General features: G+C 40.3%; 1 protein-coding gene across 2 annotated transcripts; it reads right to left on the minus strand.

Annotated features, from left to right (window-relative positions):
- Positions 1-2,050: 2,050 nt before the first annotated feature.
- On the minus strand, positions 2,051-14,570 carry DIO2 (iodothyronine deiodinase 2). 2 transcript variants are annotated; one of them, XM_068399350.1, is made up of 2 exons: positions 14,349-14,570; positions 2,051-2,668 (listed from the first exon to the last, which is right to left on the minus strand). In XM_068399350.1, exons 1-2 carry the CDS (start codon positions 14,568-14,570, stop codon positions 2,051-2,053), a joined length of 840 nt encoding a protein of 279 aa, XP_068255451.1. The 2 variants fall into 2 exon arrangements, with proteins under 2 accessions (XP_068255451.1, XP_068255452.1); XM_068399351.1 differs by having other exon boundaries at positions 2,096-2,668.
- Between the last annotated feature and the right edge of the window lie 9,611 nt (positions 14,571-24,181).

Here is a 24,181-nt window from a genome sequence, read left to right on the forward strand (position 1 = left end):
TTATTGGTCTTAGACACCACTTATGTGTGCATGCATATGTATATATATATACACATAAAAATATATGATATACATATATATGCATACATAAATGCATACATACATCTACACACACACAGAGATACATGCCTTCTGAGAAGTGGGGCTCACCAGAAGGTCTGAAGACCATTCTTTACACCTTTCTCTGATACACATTACCAAATTGTGTAAGTGTGTACTGTATAGGTTTAACAGTGTGTGGAGGAAAATGTGAGAAGAGAGAGAAGCATGAACCTGAATATAAGAGAAAGCACTCATGTTACTGTCATTATTTCAGATCTGTGCTTGAAAACACATTTTCAAATGCCTTGTACATTGGCTAAGTTGACCAACAGCCAAGCAAGAAGAAACACACATTAAAGGGACATTGTGAAAATGAAAATATTTATGTATGTATTTTCTGTTCATTCCTGCGTTAGTAATAATGCATTATATCCCTGACAACTGGCAGGATGAGAAATTGAAAGAACTAATTTGATTTTTGCCACTTACCCTGTTTATCTGTTTCATGTTTCTGCCAAAGTTGAGAGAAAACTTGGATAGTCCATCTCCTTATGGGTTTTCATTTATCAGCTCTAATGGATTAGCTCATTGTAAGCTTGCCTTTCCATCAGGCTTGATTAAATAATTTTAGTTTTAGAAATACCTAAACTTCATGTATACTCTAAGTTGACAGTATCTCTTTAAACACACTTAATTCCTCAGACCCATTCTTATGAAAATTCTGCCATCTTTTATACTTATTCACATTAATTCACACTATTTGTCCTCCCTGTTTCTCGGGGAAGGCTTTTGAGAAGACGAGTGAAACAAACAGACTATCACCTCATCTGATAACAGAACTGCAGCTAACCAGTTCTGAGGCTACAAACTTCACTTCCAGACAAACTAATGTAGCTATAAACTAGTTGCAGGTAACTAAGAGAGCAAAAATCAGCATTACTATATTTAACAGGGTAAATGACAGGATAGGTTTCCATTTCAATGAGGTAAAGTTGTGTATAAGTTCCCCCATCCCCAAAATACATCTGTATTATCTCAAATAAAAATAAAAGAGAGAAATAAGTTATTTTTTAAAAAGCTAAAAATGAAATTACCGTTAAGCCTATTGCTAGACAGAAAGACATCAAGGTAGGTAAAGAAACAGAGAAACAGAGAATATTGAAAAATGTGTGTTGTCAGCTCTGAGAACCAAGGGTTTGTTGGCATCAGCTGAGTTTTGTCTCATGATGCACACTCTAGATGGTTCTCGCTGTTTTCCTACAAATAGTCCAAGTTTTTTAATTTTCAAATTGTAATGAGCTTACTTGATCACCCTTGCCTTTTTGGTCCAACTCCATGGATTTTAACATCTTTCTCAGCAGGCACAGGCCTGCATACTGGATACAAACATATAGATAGAATGACATAGTTAATATGCTGTACAGAGGTGTCCATAGAGAGTACAAATACCAGCACACAACATTTCATCCTGATATGAGCAGCCAGTCTGCCTGCACGATGCATTGCATGGTGGTTCCTGTAGTCTCTGAACAGTAAAATCTCTACAAGAGAGGACAATTGCCACACTCCACTCTATTTCTATGCAAAGTAATTGCAGGTTCCCTGGGTCCTCCCAGGTCGCTTGCATTGGCCACAGAAGGGTAAAGAAGCGTTTCTGATGAAAAGGCATGTCACTGCCTTTCCATGGATTGCCTTCCAAGCAGCAATGCTTCTGGCTCACTCCAGGGCAAACACTTCATGAGACAGGTTCCTGTGAGACAGGTCTTATCTCACCACTCTTCCTGCTCGCCAGCAGCACCTTTTTGCAGAAGCCTCTTCACCTCTTCTGTTCCGCAGCAAGCACAGGAGTAGGATTTTTTTCATACAATAATGTTTCTGTGGAGTTAGTATTTTATTTTCTTTTCCTAGTTAACATTCATTTGACCTTGTTATCAAATGTGTTCTCCTGTAATCATCTGAAAGACCTTATTCAAACCAGCATGTTTCCTTTTTTCCCTTTTAAATCACCTTAAAGGGACACATCTGTTGACATAGCTTCTGCAGAGAATGGATTTCATCTTTTGCTGAAGTTTTGTTCCAGCCAAAGCCGAACCTCCTGCAGATTGTAGAAAAAGGGGCCTTTGCCTCCCAGGTAGGCAATTTTTTGTCTCTGCACAATGCATACTCGCTCAAATGAAACCCCGTAGGCCACATTGGCGTTGTTGTCCATGCAGTCAGCCACCACTTGGCACTGAGGTGGCAAGGAAAAGCGCTCTAGGAGCTGGTGAGCAGCTGCACATCGGTCTTCCTGGTTCCTGTGTTTCTTAACTTCAAATGAAGAGGGAGAGATTCCAGGGGCAGCCCAGCCATCTGACGGGTGAGCCTCATCGATGTAGACCAACAGAAAGTCAGCCACACCAGAGAACTCCTCCACCAGCTTGCTGAAGGCCGACAGCTGGCTTGTGAACGGTGGTCAGGTAGCTGAACCAAAGTTGACCACCAGTGGCCGCTCGGAGTTGGCAAAATCCAGAAGGTGGCATTTGGTTCCACACCTGCTACTGACACTCTTCCAGCTGCTACTGCTGTCATCACTGCCCTTGGCTATGTGAATTACACTGGAGTTTGGGGCTTCTCCTCCCAGTTTGACCTGACGGCAAAACAAATTAAAACATAGTGAGTTGGAGTGACTTGCTTGTCCAATACCCTTATGACTACCTTCTTCAAATAAATAGAATCACCTGTTCAAAGAGTACACCTAACTACCCCCATGGACACTAGCATGGGGATACAGCAAATCACCAAAAGCAACAGCTTCAAAAAGTTCATCTAATCCATCTCCACTCATAGTGCAGGGAAATGTGGCATTCCTGACAGGTATACTACTTCATTATTGTTAGAAAATTTATTCTGAAATCTGGCTTGTCCTGTCCACTACACACATAGTCCTGTCCGCCCTTATGTATTCGCAGACTCTTACTTGCTTTCAGACAGACTACCTCCAATTTCTAACTTCTCTGTGAGCCAAATTTTCTAGACATTATTTTTTTTCACTGCCATCCTCTGAGTTCTCTGCTCTTGGGTCACATCTTCCTTGAAGCGCAGTGTTCAAAACTTCAAGAGAGTTTTTACTAATTCTCAGAATAATCAGACAATTACTTCATGTATCTCACAGGCTACACCTGTTTATACATTCCAGATGTTTGCTTTTTACGAAACATCATGACTGATTTGGAAAAACAGAAGACTCTTGACTAGAGGTTAGCTAGTGAGAAGTTATAATGCCTAGGTCCCTTTTTCTGCCTTTCTAGTTGCTCCCCATCATGGATTTGGGTACTTCATCAGTCCAGCCTGAATTTGGTGCTTTGCACTTGGCCCCATTGAACTGCATCCTACATTTCAAGCCATTTTTTCAATTCTCCAAAATAATTCTGCATTGTATTCCTGATCTTCACAACACAAGCAGTGCCTCTCAAGTTTAAGAGGTTTGCAAGTTTCATACATGTATATTCTCTTGCATCCTGCAGTCCAAGATTTAAAATACTCAGAGTACCAAACACAAGAGAGATTTATGCAGGCAGAGTACCAAACACAAGAGAGATTTATGCAGGCACCCACTTAATATATCATTCTGTTTTGACAGTGGACCATCCAAGGCTGTGCTCTCCAAAGGGTTTTCTAACTACTTTGCAGTAATTTCATCAGTGATTGGGTGACTGAGTGACATTTCCTTCTACTGCAATGTTTCTCTAGAAGATGACTGGGAAAAAGCAGCAGGCAAAGGGGAAAGTTTGTATGATGGTTGAAGCAGGATGAAGTGAAAATGAACTGTTCTCAGCTCTAACTCCAGATCTAACTCAAACCCAACAGGCAATTGTGAAAAAGTCATTTTGCCTGACTGCTTCTATTTCCCTGCCTATAGAAAAAAGCCAGAATATAAGCATCTTACAGAAGGGACTGCCAGAATAAAGTGGAGCCTGCAGAGGCCTCCGAGATCCTTAGCTGATAACTGCTATAGAACCACAAAATATTATTACATAAGACAATTAGTTTTTAATGAGCTCTGCCACAGCAATTCCTGTGTATCTGCCTTTAACATCAAGCTCTAGTACAACAATGTAATTGCTCTCTTGTATTTCCCAGACTCTTTCTGTCTCTCTCTATCTCCTGTCTATTTGATGATGATTAGAAGTGTTGCTTTAAAGGAAACATACAGAGCCAAATTCTGAAGTCTTTCATATTTTGTTTATTTCTTTCTGAAGCTACACTCCAATTGAAGTCAATAGAAGTTAACACTGAATAAGAACTGTGTAAAAACTGAATAAATAACTGATTTTTGGTGCGCTTCTATTCTACATTACATTATAGGGTAACCTGGTGACTCAGATTCAGTAAGAAGCTGAATTAACAGCTAAATGCTTAGCTGATGTGACTGATGCTGCACACAGATCCAGAGGCAAGCATACTGGATCCTCCATTTCTCCCTGAGGAACCTGACTACCTTGAACAAATCTACAGTTGTACATGACTCGGCATTATTTCATCAGAATACAATAGAAGCAAGAATCCAACCAAAGCAAAGTTTGTAAGACACTGCTGCCAGACTTCACAGCTACATAAGAAGGTCTCACGGCATGTTGGCACATGATATAAACATCATTTTGACTATTTTCTATGGGGCAAATTGAGATACAACTGTGCCGCCATTCACTTGGAGATCAGCAAGGAAAAGAGACACAGAAACGAAGACTGCCCAAGACCCACAAATCTCTCCAAGCCAAGCACATGGTGATGACACCAGTGGGAGCAGGGGATGTGCAGCTGCACCACAGGCAAGGGAAGCAAGTGATGCCCCAGGAAAGCACAGCCCCTTGTGGCTCCCCTCCCAGTAAACCTACATCTGCAACACTGCTATCTGCTAGAGCCCTGGTAATAGTGACAAAAAAACAAGCATGTGCTCATTTGCCTTTGAAAGCAAGAGAGGTTTGAAATGGCTGAGTTTAGGACCCCCTGTGTGAGTGGGCTCTCTGTTGAACTCAAGGAAGGAAAAGAGCTGTATCCCAGTTTTTTGAGAAGAAAGGATCTATCTGGAGAGAGACAGGCTCAGAGACTCAGGCTGTAGAATTTAAGAAGTAGCATTATTTTGCAGCATTTAAGAAGTGCTGCTACAGGCCCCCTACACCTTAGCAGGTAGTAAGTATTCTTCTGTTCAGCTGTTGAACATTTCATTTCTCTCTGCCATTCTGTGCAGTAAGATAGGCAAAGCAGAGATGAGTAAGGTAAAGGGCCAGACTTGAGCAAAGACTTGACCCTGAGGTCAAGATCATGTGGTGGCCCTATAATCATCCTGAGGGCTGCATTCAATCCATAAGCCAGCTACACAACTCATCATTTTGTGGTAAGTTGGTAACTACCAAAAAAGGTCACATCTCAAGAAACACAGTATCTGCACATCTACACAAACACTAGATCCCTCTTTACCTAGAAAGCTGAACTGTTCTTGCAGTACCCAGCAAATGCTTTTTGCCCAAAATGCTGCACCCACACCCTGGATGAATAATGGACCTCAGTATTTAGGAGCGTGCACGCATCCAGTCAAAAAAAGAAGTAATAAGATGTGATTTATCTCATAAATCACAATTAAGCAACACACTTTGAACTTCTGATATTTCCTGGCACTCTTCAGAGAAGAACAAAAATAAAGGTAAAAAGGATAGAAGCAACTAAAAACTCAGCAATGAACAGAGCTGCTCAGGAAACAAGAAACATCGGAGCAGCTGTTTCCCCTCGCTCTTCTGGTTTTAGTTTAACAAAACTATTATGATTGAAAATACTCTAACCAGCCCTCTTGAACTGGGGAACTACAGCCTGCTTCTTGATCATATTTAAGAAGAAAGAGAGGCTACATATTGTAAGCTTCTCATTACCAAGTCTTCACTCAGATCTACCCAATGCTTCTTTCCCTAGGCAAGTTTGCAAACCCTGAAGGAACAGACTAACAAAGCAACTCTCATTGAACACCAGCACGGGAATGCCATTCAAATACTATTCGACATTGGTATCAAGGGGGGCAACATATTTCACTGTTCTCCAAAAATGCAAGTTTGCATTCCATGTCTCATACTCCTTATTGACCAAAAAATAGATGGATTTAGGGAATACAGTACAAATATGCTCTACGTCACCTTATAGCAGTTTCTCTTCGTTTCCCACAGCCATGAAGTCTCATGGCCGTAGGTTACCTATCATTTTAATTTTTGTTTCTAGGAGTGCTTGTGTTGTGTTTTTTCCCCTTAATGAGACATCTTTGCCAAGCAGGCATTCACAAGGCGTTTTCTGCTCTTGCAGAGGAGTAATTAGGTCTGTGCCTTGTTCCACACCAGTGTCAGGCACTGCAAAAAGCAGCCCTGCCCAGTCGTTAACGCTTAAACATAAGCAGCAGCATCTCCACTAATTGGTCTTGATGAAGCACTGACGTTCCCAAAGGGACTCTTCTTTTCACCAGGCTCGGAAACCGATTGACACAGATCACAATATCATCCTTGCTGATTGTCTGCATTGTAGACTTTGGCTGTCTTCTTTGTTGTTATTTATTGAAAGAAAAAAATAACTCTTGGAAAAGAAAATCAACGCAATGAGAAAACAAACAAAAAACCCCATGTATTCAGCCAAACCACTTTTGAAATCTTACACAAAGGCAGGCAAAATATAAATTCTGAGAAACAAACTAGCAGAATTCCCCTCACACGCGATCCAGCGTTTCTATAATCACGTGCTTATGTGCGTGAATATTCGGGCATTTGGTGCCAGCCTTCTGGATGAGGAGGAAACCAGGCATCGCACAGGCACCCCCTCCCACGCAGCCTGGATGGGACACGCAAGGTAGGCCAACCAAATCTGAGAGCCAGCCTGGCCATCAGCAAGAGCAAGCACCAGCCCGACACCAAAGCAGTGACTTGCATCATTTGTGCGAATTTTGTTTGCTTGACAGCCTTGGTACCGCATTTCCTTCTCTGAGTCTGCACGCGGAGCAAAAAGGGAACAAGATTGCTGTTGTTTTAGCACGCAGACTGCAAAATGAAGGAGACTTAGGAGCTGGAAAGAAAGCCCTATTCATAAACTACAGGCTAGAAATAGCACATACTGCTAACTTTGTTGTACATTCTCCATGAGGACTAGGAAAAGCCCCATGGACATAACATCGCCTCCTCATTTACCTTTTTTTTTTCTCATTTTGCTTTTATCAGCTTTAGCACAACCTCTCTGGGATCCTGGGCGCTGGAACATGGCTTTCATTCCCTGTGTGAGGGGTTTTCAAACAGTTTGGCAGACTCATCAGGCCATGTCAACCCCCTAAAGAAAATACGTGTTGCCAATTAGCCGTCTGTGATATTAGCCATTTAAATATGGACATGTTGGGTTCAGGACTGGGGTCCAGTGATTGGTAATGAACTGAATTCCTGGAGCTTTTTGCTCCTTTTCAAATTCTCTGATTTGATTTGATTTGAACCCATACAGCTAAATATAGCCTCTGAACAGCCCGATATTTCTCAGTGCTTCATCCAAATCATAACCAGACTCTTGCTGGAGAATTATAAAAATTATTATTTTTGTTTTCTTTATTTACATGACCCAGAGTTGTGCAGTGGATAAAAATTACTGGAGGGCCTTGTCTGGAGTAGCATACGGGAGCGGGAGTTCTTCGTTTGCAGTGGGGAGATGGCAGCTTGCTTTAAGAGACTCGATTACTCAGATTGGAGAGCAGAGACTGGAAGTGACTTGAGTTCTCCCAGAATCCAGAGTCTTTATTTAGGATCAGGTGTGTGAAGCTGAGGGAGGGAAGTGGGAGACAAATTAAAAGGGTACAGTCCAGATAAAAATAACTAGTCAAATGCTGCTTTCTTTATTTAAAAACTGCCAGTCCCACAAATAAGCATGCATGGCAGAGGGAAAGCATAAAGGAGCCTTTTGCCTTGCACTCTTATAAAAGAAAATGGATAATTTTAGTTCCTCTGATCAGGGAGCCTACAGCAAGCTTCTTAAGGGCTTATGTTTCCCTCAAGATGGGAGCATGGCCTATGATACTGTGGCTTCTGGGCCACTGGCTGCCCTTGTGGATTCTACCTACAGGTGACCTTCACCAGTCTTTGTTAGTCAGCACCTGGAGCACATCTGAAGTTAATTTGGATGATTTTTTTTTTTCACTCAGGTTTAGCACTGTATGAATAGACAGTGGTGGTTTTGTTGGAGTGGCAGAGCTGGGGTGCAAGCACTGGGTACAATCCTTTTCCTGGCTGGTGCCCGTTAGCTAATTTTCTGTCTACCACAGCCAAAGAGGGTTTTCACAAGGGTTTGACAAAAAGGCAAGTCCTTTCAGTCAGTTTTTTGCACATAAGGGTGAAAATGGAAGACTGCAAAGAGGTGGTGTGGAAGAAGTGAAGTTAGATCCACAAAATGTAAGGGGTAGAATGAGACCTCATGTGGGACAGGAGTCATCGTATTCCTTTTCCTACCCTTTGTCTGTCTTGAGTATTTGAACTGTAAGCTCCGTGGGACAAACTGTCTGCTCCTCTTGTTTAGGACACTGCCTAGTACAATGGGTCTAGGCTGGCCCTCAGACACTCCTATAACAAACGTGATTATATATTAATAATAATGACAATGTTTTAATAATAATGACAATGACAAGCCCAAATCCTGTTGAATTTGTGTTCCAAACACTGCAGGAAAGGTTTTAATTGTGGTTTTGTTTTGTTTTTCTCACTTCTTTCATGATTGTTTTCATTTGAAAATGTCAATGAAAACAATTCTGCCAAGGCTGAACTTTGTAAAACCAATAAGATATTTCTAATGCCACACAATGTCTATTTCTAAACCCTGAAACTAGACAACACGCTTGCTTTCACAAATTTCCTTTATCACTGTCAAATGCAGAGAAAGACACTTCCTTACTTTGCCAGACAAAATAAATACAAATATTAAATATAGAGGTTATGTCTTTGTTCCAACCTTCAAAAGATTTCCCCAAAAAGCAAAGAGTTACTGGACAGCCAAACAGCAGGTAAGGGATCATGCCGTTATATAAATTTCACATATAGTTTTGTGATAGTGCTGTGCAGCATGCACTTAACGTGACAGTTTTCGGGCTGTCCTACTTTGCATACTGATTTTTTTATTTTTTTTTTTAGGAATAAATGATGTACCTACCAGGCAGGCAGAAATAGCCAAAGGTAATTTAATTGTGCCTCCCTGACAACTCAGGAAAATCCTGCTGGGTGGTTACTGAACCAGTCTACTTGCTGCTACATCCCGAGCTGGGCCTATGCTGTGAAGTTGGGCTCCCGTACCAACCGTTCCCTCCGTACTGGGTCTGTCATGCCAGAGCTTGCTGCTGGCCCATTCTAAAGACAGTAAAAAGCTGTACAAGTACATACACACACCCATCACCATCCATCACTTGAGATACCACCATCCTTTGGTGTAATGTTTATAAATATGTAAAGGGCAAGTGTCATGAGGATGGAGCCAGGCTCTTCTCAGTGACATCCCTTGACAGGACAAGGGGCAATGGGTGCAAGCTGGAACACAGGAGGTTCCACATAAATACGAGGAAAAACTTCTTTACGGTGAGGGTAACGGAACACTGGAACAGGCTGCCCAGAGAGGTTGTGGAGTCTCCTTCTCTGGAGACATTCAAAACCCACCTGGACGCGTTCCTGTGTGATATGATCTAGGTAATCCTGCTCCGGCAGGGGGATTGGACTAGATGATCTTTCGAGGTCCCTTCCAATCCCTAACATTCTGTGATTCTGTGATTCTGTGATCCTTCTGAGGGCTGTGACATACATTTACACACATGTGCATATATGCACACGTGCGTGTTAACTCCACAGGTGCACCACAGCATTCCTAAGCATTTGGCTGCTTCAGGGAGATGCCATTAAGGTCTTCCCCCCAACTACCCCACACTGAGGTGGAGAAGAGGGAAGATTTCCTCTAGGATAACCTTACAGCTCTCTACTGGAGACTCGGAATGGCAGCTCTGCATTGCTGAAACACAAAGCTCCTATCTGACACTGGAAAATCTCCCAGCATGAGGCCTCACCACTGGGCACTGCTAATGGGTGCAACCTTTTTGTACCCATTTTAAAAGCATTTTAAGAGCAATTTCTCACCTTTGGATTCCTAGAAAGTGGATTCATTTCAGTACTAAATAAAGCATGGAACTCAGCAGGTAAAAAATGCTTTTACAAGAAAATACAATGGTTTTTCAAAACTTCTCTAGCTTTTTCTCTGGATTTCTGTAAGATATGTGATACATTCAGTGTACATGCTGTGGGCTAAAACAAGTGCCTCACTGGTATTTGTACAGATGGCCTATATAAATCATGCAGAAGGCACACTAACACCCTCCCAAAAATCTCTTCTTCTTTTTCTCTCTTGTCAGTAGGAGTGATTGCATTTGTATCTATACATATGTATGCATGCACACATATATATGTGTACACATATCCAGAGAAATGAGAGTGGACTGACTCCTGAAAGAGCAGATTATGTATACCTATGTGTGTGTATTTCTGTGTATATACACATATATGTATATGTATGTACATATACATAGACAGATACACACACGTATATATATATCTTTATACATACAAACACATATGAAAGTGTAAATACCTACACACGCATGCATACATGATTTGCTCTTCGGGAGTCAATCCACTCATTTCTGTAGATAAACAGAGCACAGCAGGAAATTAGAAAAAGAACATTTAAATAAAATAGTTGCACTCTTTCAATTACATATAGTTAATGTAACTTGACTACTAGCTCTATTTATCTCTGTTATGACAATTAATCTGGTCCTAAAGACTCCCTTATTGTAATGTAAGATACGCTGGCCTCTCAGGAAAGAATAGGAGGAAGATGTTCTATAAACCACAAAGCTGGTGCAGTGTAGACAATATCAACACCGAGTGTGACAGATACTGAACTCAGAGCTAAGGAAATAAAAAGAAATACATTAATCATTGATAACATTTACATGATAAAATAAAAATAAACAAAAGATCAATCATTTTTATTCCAATGGGACTGTAAAATGTGGAGAAAAACAAATCATATAGAATGTTCCAATAAAAAAGAATACTAAATATACTCTGTATACAATACAACAAACTCTGCATTGCTCCCCCACTGAGGATGTTAAAATCTGCAACTGTTGCTAGGTAATCTTGCCTATGAAATAATAGCCCTAACCAAAAAGGCATGTGCAATAATACTTAATAACAACAAAAAGCAGAAGAAAAGCAAGTTGAAAATTGGGTAAGATATTTTAAAGTTTTTCTAGAAGGGAAAATGCATCAGAATAGCTATCTTCAAATATACTATACTTCAACTATTCCATCATCTCTTGTACGCATTAGTCTTGAAACAAAATCACTTAATTCTGTGACAGTCTGTGCTTTCAAGGCAGAGCTACTTTCTTGTAATAAATTTACTTTAATCCAGAGTTTAGTATCTACCCAGTTTTTCTGGAATGACTTCCAGTAAATTTTTCTGTGAACAGAAATTTTACATCAAGTACTGTTGTGAAAAATGCTATGAAATGTACCCAGGAAGAGTTCTGTGTAAGTGACAGAAAACATAGTAAAACCGAGCATAGTTATCGCTTTAATCCAGTCTTCTGCTAACTGGCAGTCTAGCTTTGGTTTATCTCTGCAATTCTGCTATTCTAGCTGAAAAATGGTGATTATCTCATAAATACTCCTCAATGGAATGAGCTTAAGCACCTGCTTAAGTCCTTTGCTAACACCTGGCTTCAACTAGCAAATCGGAGCAATAAGCAATCATGGTTATGATATCGACTGCATTTCACCATGCTGTTTAGTACCCTGATTCCATAATATTTTCATTTCCTACCCTCACTAATTGGCTAAGATTAAGATATCACAACTGGGCAGTCCTATTCAGGATTTAGAAAAAGATAATTTAAGGAAAAAGATGCTTTGAGGAACAGTCTTTAATATATTTCACTATTTCTCATGCTTTTTGAACATGCCGCAAAGCAGGGTATATTTCAAAATTTTTCAACTCTACCAGTACAGCTTTCCAGCTGAAACTTTTTTTCTTTCTCTTCCTTACAGAAGCAGCAAAAGATTCTCCTCTGTTGTGGAGGTGATGACTCTTCTTCTCTTAATATTGCTTCTCAGTTTATTGTGTCCCCTCTGTAATTTGATTTCTACACTTATCGACCTTTCTGTGACAATCAAGGGTTTCCAATGATCTTCTGTCCTTATGGCCTATCATTCTATTAAGGAAAACAGAGTCTTTCCACGAATTGTTGGTCAATTAGTTTTGTCTTAAGGATAGCTGGCATGAATGGATTTTTTTCCCCCTTTTGCAACAAGGTGATAGAATTTGGTTATGTTTATATGCCTTTTTCTGCTGAGTTCATTGAGGGCCAGAATTCATTCTAGGGACCTTAAAGCCTTATTGGCCTGAGCAGCCTAGGTCATTTAATGGTGATAAGGGAGAGTATTTAATTACCAAAGTTCAAGGTATGAGTTTCATTGCCAACGCCAAAAATAGCACAGAGTCATCCTCCCTGTAGCTTCTATGGTTGACATAAACAGTACTGAGGAAAAGGCAAAGTATGACTTTGGAAAGTACAGAAAGGCATGTGACATCTTTATTTTAAATCACTTTGTGTTATTTCAGCAAAATGAGATTGAAAATGTCTCATGGATATAAGGTTCCTCACAGCTCCACACCTTCTCCAGCCACTGGGCCACACAGTGGTTGCAAATGTGGGAACTGGAAACTTGGCTGTTTCAGAGCCATGTTACCAACTTCCACTGGAGCCTTGACCAAGTCATGTGTTAACTGTCCTGCCTTGCCTTGTCTGTAGAACGGGAACAGTTGTGTTGACTGGCCCATTTAACAAGGCCACTGTAAAATTTACTTAATTTCTGTGAAGAGACTAAACCCAAAAACTAGAAGGGCTAGGAGAATAGTGAGCTTCATTCAGCATTACTTTATTAGGGTAGCCAGCTGGCTGATTCCTAGGGTGGCAGCAAGAGGTTGACCCATTTGGCAAAAGCTGATGTTATTTATATTTGTCTTACACTGAAAATTAATGTCCACGTGGCTTGGGTTTCAGGCTAAGCAGCTTGTATTCCATATCACAAAGCCAGCAAACACCAATACCACCATCTCTTCACATCTCTAGGTAAGAGCAAATACAAAAGCCGTTGTGGGGGAGCAAAAGGGAACTGGGAGGAAAGTGATACAAAAAGAAATATTTCAGAAGATACAGAGCTACCGTTTGGATAGGACCCCTATGACTTCATGACATCACATGGGGTATGTTAAAATAGATGGTCTAAATAAGACAACACATTAACAGACTAAGCACTGTTTTGGGAGCCACAGAGCTCTGAATCCAGTTCTTCTACTTACTAACTGGGTGGCCTGTGCAAGAAATTTCATCTTTTTGGGTCCACCTTTTCAATCTATAAAAGGGAACCATAACTACCTCATGAGACCTGGGCAGTACCACTGGGTGATGTTTGTACAAAACTTAAAAGGAAAAAAAAAAGTGCATGTTGCATAACTGCTATTGGCTTTATTAACTTAAATCGCCAGGCATCTGTCCCTCAGGCAGTCAAGTTCATTTTTAATCTCTGACATGTCCCTCTGTCACTGCTTTCATGAAGAAAAAAGGCTCACTGTTTCACTCTGTGCCCAGTTTTACTATTACCTGGATGCTTCCTCCAATATAAAAATTAACATATGAGTAATAAGAAATGCTAGTGTGATGACAAAGATTCATTTATATCTTTTACTGTAATTAAAACAATCCTATCTATGTTACATAGGTGACATCTGTCTATGTAGAGCTCTATCTGAAGATGCAGTCTTTGTATAATCTCTGAGGATCTCACATGTCAAACAATCAACAGCTGTGAAAACACCTAGAGCATTTTACAATTATATGAAGATCTGAAAATACTTTATAAACATGGAGATTGCTATTCGTACTTGTGCGGAAAATGAGGCACAGCTAAACTAAGTGACATGGCCATGGCTGCACAGAGAGTTAGTGGCAGAGCAGAGGGACAACAGCTCCTGAATCCCGTGAACCCTTAGCCCCGACTTAAGAGTACTGCTCCTTTCAGTTTACACCTCTCCCATCAAGCTTAACATCGAATAGAAGATAGTCTGCACTGCACAGTCTTTCCCTTCCCTTCTCCGTTCACAACAATGGTGTTCATCACAGCTTACCCACCCCAACCTGCCAGTCCCCATCCCAGTGTACCCACCTGCTTGTAGGCGTCCAGGAGGAAGCTGTTCCAGACGCAGCGCAGCCCCTCCGAGGTCAGCATCCTCCGCCACTCACCGCGCCCGGACTTGGAGCGGCTCAGAAATAGCACCATGTGCTTCAGGAGGATCACAGAGTCATAGAGCGCAAGGAAGAGGCAATTGGAGAAAAAGACCGGCAAGATCTGAAGCGTGATCAGCAAATCCACACTTAGCAGACCCATCTTCCTTGCTGCTGCTCTTCAAACGGATGTCTTCAGCTCCCTTTTTTTGCCCTGTACCCTCATTTAAAAAAGTAAAGTAAAAAGCATTTCAAAAGCCTCATTACCCCTCTCTCAGCCTCTCTCTTTAAAATGACCAGAGACAGTTAAATATGAGCAGGCTGGTGAAAATCATAATTGCATGATACTCATTCAACTCGGAGCTGCTTATTTTTCAGAAACTAAGATGTTAACAGAAATTCTTCCCTTAACCAGGAGACCTGATTTTGTTGAAGAGAGAGGCAGCTGTGTTTCCAGTTCCCTGCAGTTACAAAATTTAAGCTGAGATTGTTAATTGTTAACTTTCCTGCACTATCCCATTGTTTCTCAGCTATTTAAGCACTGAACAGACCTCTCACTTCTGTGTCAGTAAAGCTAGCTACCAGGTGCAACAATACTTTTTTTAAAAAAGGTTTATGTACACAAACTTTCTGTTCCTGCCTCTCTTTCCCTCTCTCCCCTCCCGTCCCCCCGTCCCCCCCCTCTCTGTTCCTGCCTCCCTCCTCTCGCCCTCTCTCTTGCTAACTGCCTATGGTGCAAAGTGCTTTCCCCTCTGGAGTCCTCGCTTGCTTCCCTGAAGCCTTTTATACATTCCCTAGCTAATTGCTGCAATAGAGAAATGGAACCCTAATCTTAGTAAAGATCTTGACGTCAATGTAAAAGAGGGCTTTACTTTGGCCAGCACTGCAGTGAATAGAAAAATGAAATTCTCAAAACTTTTTTTTTTTAAAGAGAGGAGAAAAAAGACAGACAGACGGCAAGGGTGGAACTTTGCATTGCTTTGAAAAGGAAAAAGAAAAAAACCAATACACTTCTGACTGCTCATAAGAAATGCTTTCAAATTTTGGAAAAGGTATTTTCATATGACATGGAAGGAGACACAGCAACGCAGGTTTCTGCTGTCGGGGCTTTTTTTCACGGTTGTTTTTTTTTCCTTTGCCCTTTTGTCTTTTCCAGGAAGCTGTGAGCTGATGCATCCCAAGAAAGGGCACATTTCTGTACATTTTCCTCCCACCTCCATGAAGCACAACATGTATAGTGTTTAAATATCTTTTGTTGTCTTCTTAGTATTTAAGGAAACATAATTAAACACCCAGCACTGACTTCATCTACTGATGTGTAAGAGAAGATAAGAAAGAGAGAAAAAAAAGGTTTTGAAGGATTTGGGGTTTTTAAGCTGAAGTTCCTTGCTTAAAAATAATACGCTACAGCCTTAAATGCTGTTAATCAACTGAGCTTCAAGGACTTTAATATTCCTCTGTGATAACTATTTACATCCACTAGTCTAATAAGGATGACTAACTTTTAGTTAAAAGCTTATTAAAAAAAAAAACAGAAAGAAAGAAGTTTCCTCTGGCAGAGGCATGTGTGCTTGAACAACCACAAACATCCCCTGCAGCCTCAAGCCGAAGGTTTGCTTTGTTCGTCTTCAGTTCTCTTTTTTTCACCTTTTTAGACCAATATTTAGTCCTCTTTCCACATGATATATTTTTTTTTGTACAGTAGACACATTTTGGTTGTTTTTTTTTTTTTTACAAGGTTCTAACTTCCTTAGGTAAATATTTCATCTATTTCATGTTGGAGACATCCATAATCTTGTTTTTGAGTGGATGTCTTCCCTGTATGCTTATGTAGGCTCTCCTCACCAGATGCACTTCATTCCCAGAGATGCCAGCATGATATCTAACCTCTGTCAACTCACATCCTTGATGAGCAGTACAAGGTTCCTTCATTAATATATCTTAGTCCTCATCAGTCATCATGATCCTTCCACTGCTAGCAACTGCAGAAGGTAAACACCACCAATCTTCCCTGCTCCGGGGTCTTTCATTTTCAGATATTGTAATATCACTTGGGCTGTCATTATACTAGGATGCATACCTCTAGAAAGGCCATCCCATGTTTTGGTTTGGGCTTACCAAAGTAAAGTTTGTTTAAGTAGAATAATATCAGGCATTTGCAAAAGATATCACCCAGACAGGATATCTTCCAGCAAATGTTTACTCAGAGAAATAACTTTAAAAGGTTACGTACATTAAACCAGTGACCTTCTGCGTTACTAGCATAAACAAAAAAAGGAACTGGGTTTCTTTTTCAAACTACAACAATTTTTAAATCAAAATGGTGGTGATGACAGTGTTCTCCTGCCATAGAAAGGATTGCAACCTCAAAGATATGGCTTTATTACTGAAGCTTGAAAAAACACATTATAAGCAGGTGTTTGTATATCCCCACACAAGGAGGAGTCAGTGTGCTCACGTCATGTGAGCGCAACACAAGGGTCCCCAGAGCTGCTAAACTAGCTTACTGTCTGACCTCAGGCAAGCATATGTAATCACTTCATTACAAGCCTCTTAAGCCTAGATTACTCTTCTGTAGATCCACCACTAAAACATACATGATTCTGTCTTTGATGGTCCTCCTTCTTTATTTTGGGAAGGTTTGTTAAAAAGCAGGCCTGGGGATTGTTGATGATGATGCCAGATGAATCATCAGCCATTGTTTCTGAGAACAGTTTGCAAACAGCTCTAAGGACAGTCCAGCTCAGGCTCTTCCTGTTGCCTGGAGGTAAAGTCAGGCAAGAACCTACGCCAGGAACACAATGTATTCTGGGTTCCTGTGAAACAACTGTCCCTACCCACAACGTGCTTCATGGGTGAAGAGATTGTTTGTTAGACAGCTGGAGACCAAGCAGCTACAGAGCTTTGAAATGAATCGGAAGCTGAGCAGGAAGCCCATGGAAGACCAGTGTAAGGTCGTATTTCATATTTACTATGTCACCTTCCTTGCCTATAAGGCAGACTGTGTGTACCGAGCTGAACAGAACTACCTCAGATTGTGTGTTTGAGAGCTTCAGTAAAGAGATGCTGATAAGTACCTAATCCAACCATAAAGACAAAAATCTTTTGACTAAACAAACATGTAAAAAGACAATTTTTGCCATTGCTGTCTTCAGAAGCCGTCTGTCCCTACTGGGCACAAGCACTGCTTCTCAGCTTGACAACCAGAGTACAGCAGCCCTCAACAGAGAAGGAAAGTGTAACCCCTACTTCTTCTTGTTGATACCACTTCTCTCCTTCTTGGCTGAAATAATTCATCGCTGTGTTTATTTCTCTCAGACATCAAAAATACAAGGGAAACCACTATTAGCATCTTTTGTGAAAGACGGGTATCTGCAACATAATGTCAATGTCAAAGCCAACAGTCTCTTGTTATTTCCCTACAGACCTTCATGAAGCAAGGAAGAAAGGCTAGATCTTTCAGACCTTGAGGCATTGATAGAGCCTTTACTCTCTTGAAGAAATACTAGATGGATTTGATATGTAAGGAAGAATTAGGAAGAGTTCAAGATACGCATGAAAGAACTGAGACAGGGTTCAGCTAAAGCTCATTTCAGTTACCTGCTCTGCCATACCTTCCTATATAAATTAGGCACAGCCCTACAATGTACCTCAGTTCTCCATCAGCAAAAGAAAATAAAAGTCCTCCCGTAATCTAAGGGGCAGTCAGATTCAGTAATGGGAAATTAAACATATCATCCATAATTTGTCAAGGCGGAATGAGCAAAGCCAACAACATTAAAGCATTCACTGTTACTAGACCTTGTATGTGGCTAAAGTAAACAGTATCGGTATAGATGTTAATATTCTGTAATGTTTATAGAAATCAGTGCCACCAAAACCGTATCCATGCATAGCTTCATGTTTCCTCCCAGTTTCAACCACAGCAGCATGAAGATTAGGACATAGGCAGCTAGTATGTTTGTTTACTGCAACTCTCTTGATAACTGTGCCTAGACACAGGAAATTTGAGGTGGAGTTACTGCTGCTCAGGCCACTTTCTCTGATCTCATTTTACACTGGATCCATATTAGCTTTCTGCATGTCAGTGTATTTTACAGTCTTCACTTGGTTGTGTAGGTCTTTACTTGTTTGTGGCTGAACTACCTATGTAACCTACCATGGCACTCAGTCCTATAGTATCTAGGTACCTAAATGCAAGACCCTAGAGCCCAAAACAAGCAGACTGATTGATATTTTCGTTGCTCAGCCTTATTTTCTCAGACTAAGCAAGTCCATTTTGAATGCAGTTACTCTTTGCAACACAGCTGGGAAAGGGTACCTCACAGTGACAGGCAAGCAAGGCTGCTGCTCCGGTCCTACCCCCAGGAGATTCATGGGAGAGATCATCCCAAAGGATTCAGCACAACCTGTGTGCCTGCCTTGCTGCTTCTCACTGCTTTCACTGCCAAAAACAAAGAATGAAGCTTTTTGTTTGAGAGCTAGTTAGTGTGTCCATGAGCTTATCCCTGGAGAATTGCGCAGCTGCAGAGTGATATGGCTAGAGATGGGGAAGAGAAAGTTTAGCTTAGCTTTGCCGCCCTGGCCCTGGGCAAAATTTGTTTGTTACAGCCAAACAAGAATTTGTACCTCTCATAAAACTGCATTTTTTCTCTTTGCCGAAAGAAAAATCTCCCCCTTCTCTCGGCAACAATTCCCTCACTTAAAATGCCATGAAGCATTGACTGAATGTCTATTTCCACTTTTTGATTAGGATCAGCAGTGTATTTTCTTAAAGAAACAATATCTTCAATTAAAAATAATTTTTTTCAGGCAAGTCTCAGTGATAACCTGGATGGATTACACACAGCGTGGATTCCCCAGGCCCTTCCTTCCTCCGTGGCCGCAGCACCATGTCTGAATGGAGCAACGTTCATCCCGCTGGCACCCAGCCCCATTCTGCCTGCTTAAAGCTGCCTCTGTTCTCTACAGGAATCCGCTTACCCGCCTTTCAAAGGTGAGCGCACTAAATATATCCTTATTGCCTAACTTATTTACCTTTTGTATCAGCCTTGGTTTTGTTTTATTTGGGTTATTCTACCACTGCCATTATGCTGCATAATTGAGTTGATTATTCTGTGAAACTGGCAGCTGTGAGAGGTACTGATTTAATAGCTCAGAAGACCTGGTTCTTCAAGTTTATCTTCAGTGGGGCTGACTACAGGTAGTGAGAATGCAAACTGCCCACAGGAGCAGCTCTCCATAGCAATTTGGAGGGGAACCCCTGGAGCAGGCAGCCAGCCTCACTGCCGGCTCAGTCCACAAGGCAGCACTACAATTAGAGGTCCTTTCATCCAATAGATGCCAGACTGAGACAGTATTCAAACAAAGTAAGGAAGAAAAAGGCCATATAATTGGGACACTTCTGGATAGGGTAAGAACAGAATATCCTAAGAGATGGCAAGTTATACCTAGATCCTGGGTATAACTGAGGCTAACTGTAACTATAGTTAACCACAGTGGTTCAGAAAGATCAAAGTGCATGAAGAGAACTGGGACTGCTGATGTCTCTGCAAAACCTGTTCTGTAGACTTCAAAGCTGTCAGTCTGGCACCTTCTAAGAGCCTTCATTCATTGTATGACAGCAAAGTGAAATAATTGACTCATGGATGTGGGTGTGTCATAGTGACAAGTTTGAGGCTAGAAGAATTACCCACATCCCTTTGGCTACTGATCCCCAAATTTCTATGCAAAACAAAAATAATCTCCTTGTTTCAGTAAACTACAGTGAACAAACCTGATGCTAAAACACACCTGGCTGAGTCAGACTTAATTTTGGAACAAAACAAAACACCCTACCCACCCTAAAAGATAAGGTAGCTTCTCTTAAGAAAAACACGAAAGCTGATCTATAAATAAGGATAATCAGAAGACTTCGTCAGAAGAAAAATCAGCCAGCCCAAATACTCTGAGTATTGCAAAAGAAGAGGAAAAAAGACCTTAAATGTATTGACATTGAGAAGAGAACAACTTTATCTGCTTGTAGATTCTGTAAATTACCTCCTAAACTCCCAAGAGAAGCTGGAACTAGAATTTAAAGTCTTCCACTCATATGACTATCCAGGTTGAAGGATACATATACGGGAGTCTCAGATAGTTGTCAATAACTTAGAATGTTAATGTATTCCTACCCATCTAAAACACCAGAGAGATTGGGGGGGGGGGTGGGGGGGGGGGGGGTGGTGTTAGAATTTTAGTCATAGCTCTGTAGGGGTTTCTAAGTAAGTTGGCTCAAAGTTCTAGAAAAACCCTCTAGCCCCAGAGTTCCCAGTTGAGAAGAGGCCACTTCCTTTTTCCCAGCAAACCACTGACCTTTTTCTTCAGTGTATCCCTCTGGAGAGCTCCTAATCCAGCATGTTTCAATGGAATTTCAGTGGAATTAAATGAGGTGTGTGTCCCTGTCATTCCTGTTGCATGTTTGTACATGAATTTCAGTTGCTGATGATAGCTATACACAACCCAAGCTTTCAATCTCCTTCCTTCACATCCTGATGCATTTTAAAGTTCCACCTTCTGTGGATAATTTTCTGTGCAGGAGTGGAGTCAGAAATGCTGAAATATCATAATAAAGGTTCTTATAATTGTATTTCTAGTTAAGTCAGAAAAGAAATTGCCAAGAATCCTGTTTCCTTGAACTTATACCCTATTCTCCAACCTTTTCTTCCCAAACCAAGAGAATGAAGTAGTTCAGATCTTACATGGATTGAGAACTGAGGTTTCCAATCTTTATCAAAAGATATCCAGCTAGAAAAAAAAAACAAAGGTAGTCACCTCCTTATAGAAGGTCTAATATAAAAACTGGTGTGCTTTGGAAGGGAATGGAATGTTTGGGGCAATCTGGAGCATTGGAACACAAAAAAAATTAAACATCTTACAGTGACAGTAAGTTATGCAGCAGTTTGCTTTTCTGAGTGGAGGGCTTCTTCTCAAGAAGAGCCTCTTAGATGCATGAGATGAGAAACTATGCTCTAAGTATTAATCAAAGTCTAGGAAGTGGTGGGTGCTGAAGTGGAAGCCATTAGAAATCTATTATCTTATCATCATCCTGCTCACATTTGATATTAAAGCGGTACTGTACTACTCATCTTTTTTTTTTTTCAGCTTAATGTACCAGTAACAAATAACAAAAAATGGTGTTATAAAAAAATATAAACAGGCTGTCTTATTCTCAGATTGACCTGGTCTATACTCTTAAGTGTAAGCAATAAACTTTCATATACTCCCTAATGCCATTGCCAATCTGAAGTCAATGTCAACAGCCTGTCTTCTAGGTTTCTTAATCTATAAATCAGATCCTTTAATTCTGTTACACATTTAATACCTTACAAACTGCCATCCTATTGCCATTACACACCTCTCTGTTCAGTTTAACACCACTTCATCTTGCCAGGCAAGAATGTGGTGGAATGACCATCCCAGCTGACAGCTATGAGCAGTTTCACCAGGGCTTCGTTCTCAGTGGTGCCTCATCTAAATACCATTCACACTCAGTCTCAGATCAGACAATTTTGTTTTGTGTTTTTTTTTCAGTAGGATTCAAATTTCCAACCTAACATTGCTTCTCAAAGCTTTGTCAGATACTCTATTATAATCATTTGTATGCCATTTATAAATCATGAGTTTGCAGCCAAAATATTAATCTTTTCAACCTTGGGAACAAGGAAAATATCTAGGCCTTCTTTGCTGAGGCAGTAAGGAATTCATGGGCAGTTTACTTTCCTAAGTAAGGATAGGGAACTTCTTATATCAAAGACTGAAAGCCAAGGCTGCTTTTTTCATTTCAATATTTTCAATACTACAGATTTTTGGATGAAACTGTGCTGTAATGGTCCAAAACTCCTTGTAAACAACTTGGTTTTATACATTTTCTTTCAGGCCATTTAAAGACTGGCATTTCTTTAATTAACTCCTTCAGTTTCCAAGATTCATTATTAAAAATTGTTAAATATACATGGGATACAGTTACAGAATATTGCTCGAAGTCTCCCTTAGCCCCAGGGCTCTAGCTTTTTCCTAAACTGCTCAGAACATCTGCTCATGCCCTTTTTTTTTTTTTAAACTATATTTCCTTGAGTTTGAAAAATTGTTTATACAGGACATTTTCTTTGCTACATTAGAAAAAGTTAATTCTATCATCCTAAAACAATCTAAATGATAATGCAAGAAGTGTCCATTGTTCTTCCTATAGTGGAATGTTAAACTTGCACAAATTTATGTTCTTTTTTTTTTTGTTCTTTTTTTCCAGACCTCTGGGAACACACGAAGTGGAGGAAAATATTTGAAGTCAGTCACCCCTCCAAAAAAAATATCCCCCTCTTTTCAATAGTTTCATTTTTATATGGAAAACAGCACTCCTCACATTTCTGAGCTGTATTTCCACAGATAATAGGGATGCTAGACAGGATACAAACTCAATAATATGAGCAGTAGAAAGTACATGAGAACTGTGTCCTGTAAGAAGTAAGGATACTTTCCATCTTCTGTTCTGCTGGCGCTGATTTCAGGCTAATTCAGAGTGCAGCTTTATTGAAACCTCTGTTTTGATCCTAGTGAAATTTAAATTCTCCATTCCCACGTTGGGGTGTTTTTTTAATTCACTGTAATCCCATTATTTTGTTTTGTTCAGAAATTATTTAGGCCTAGGAAGCCTTGTAAAACCATGTTCTTTCAGTCTTCAGTTTCTAGGAGGTCAGAATTGTGTGACACTTGTACGATCCTATGGCTTGTTCCATCTGTCTCCTACCACAATTCCCCACATTAAGGTCATGATTTATGCTCATTTCTTTATGGTCTGCACATTACAGTAGTAAATATGATGTTTAGGTTAAATAATCAACTACACTAAGCCTTGTATTAGTATATATTATAGACAATCCCTACCTTGAAGGACTTCAATTTAAATAGAAAATATTGAAGGAAAGAAGGAGAGAAAGGGGTGGAGTCCCAGACATATTCAGCAATTTGCACACAGTCACAAGCTAGGACTTGAATTCCAGGATCCTGTAATTCTTTTATTTCAATAAATCTCTCTTCCCCTTTTATCAAGGCAAAGAATCATTCCAGCCAGAAATAAACAGAAAACAGCAGGTTTGATTCTTGGGTCTTTGTTCACTTGATGCTGCCACAACCAATGTTGATCAATGACAGAGGGTAAAGTAAAGAAGATCTTGATGATTTAATGTTACAGTACCCCAGAAAAGAAAGTTTATAAAATGGGGCAATTCAAGTAACATAATTTAAAAAAAAAAAAAGCAAAACTTTATCTTAAAGAGAAATTTAGCACAGGTACAGGGTTTAGGTTATTTGCTTTTTGTCCCCTCACCACATCCTTTGCTCTGAGTACGTTTCACTGTTTATAGTTGCCTGAATATCTAGTGTGGGATCTGTTATGCCACCTTCCTAACCTAAAGAAGAAAAATATTTCCAAGCAGCTAGCCTCCTCTCGGGAAAGGTAAAGTCATTACAGATGATGAAAGCTGCTTGTTCGAGGTTCAGCATGAGAGACCATTTCAGTAAGTACAGCGAGCATGTACCCAAGAACATCAGTCTTCATTTTCTCCTAATAATATTTGAACAGGCATTTGAAAGGAAATGTAGTGATTCAGAAAGATTAATATAATTCCATTTACATGAGAAGAATCCTGGTGGTGGTGGAAATAAGTGTTTTAGATGGAACAGTAGATTAAGAGTCAAAAAACTGTAGCTTCCCCAGTCAGCAAGCAACTCACGATGTGC

The sequence above is a fragment of the Nyctibius grandis genome, chromosome 4, assembly GCF_013368605.1.
Source record: "Nyctibius grandis isolate bNycGra1 chromosome 4, bNycGra1.pri, whole genome shotgun sequence".
Taxonomy (NCBI): Eukaryota; Metazoa; Chordata; class Aves; order Nyctibiiformes; family Nyctibiidae; genus Nyctibius; species Nyctibius grandis.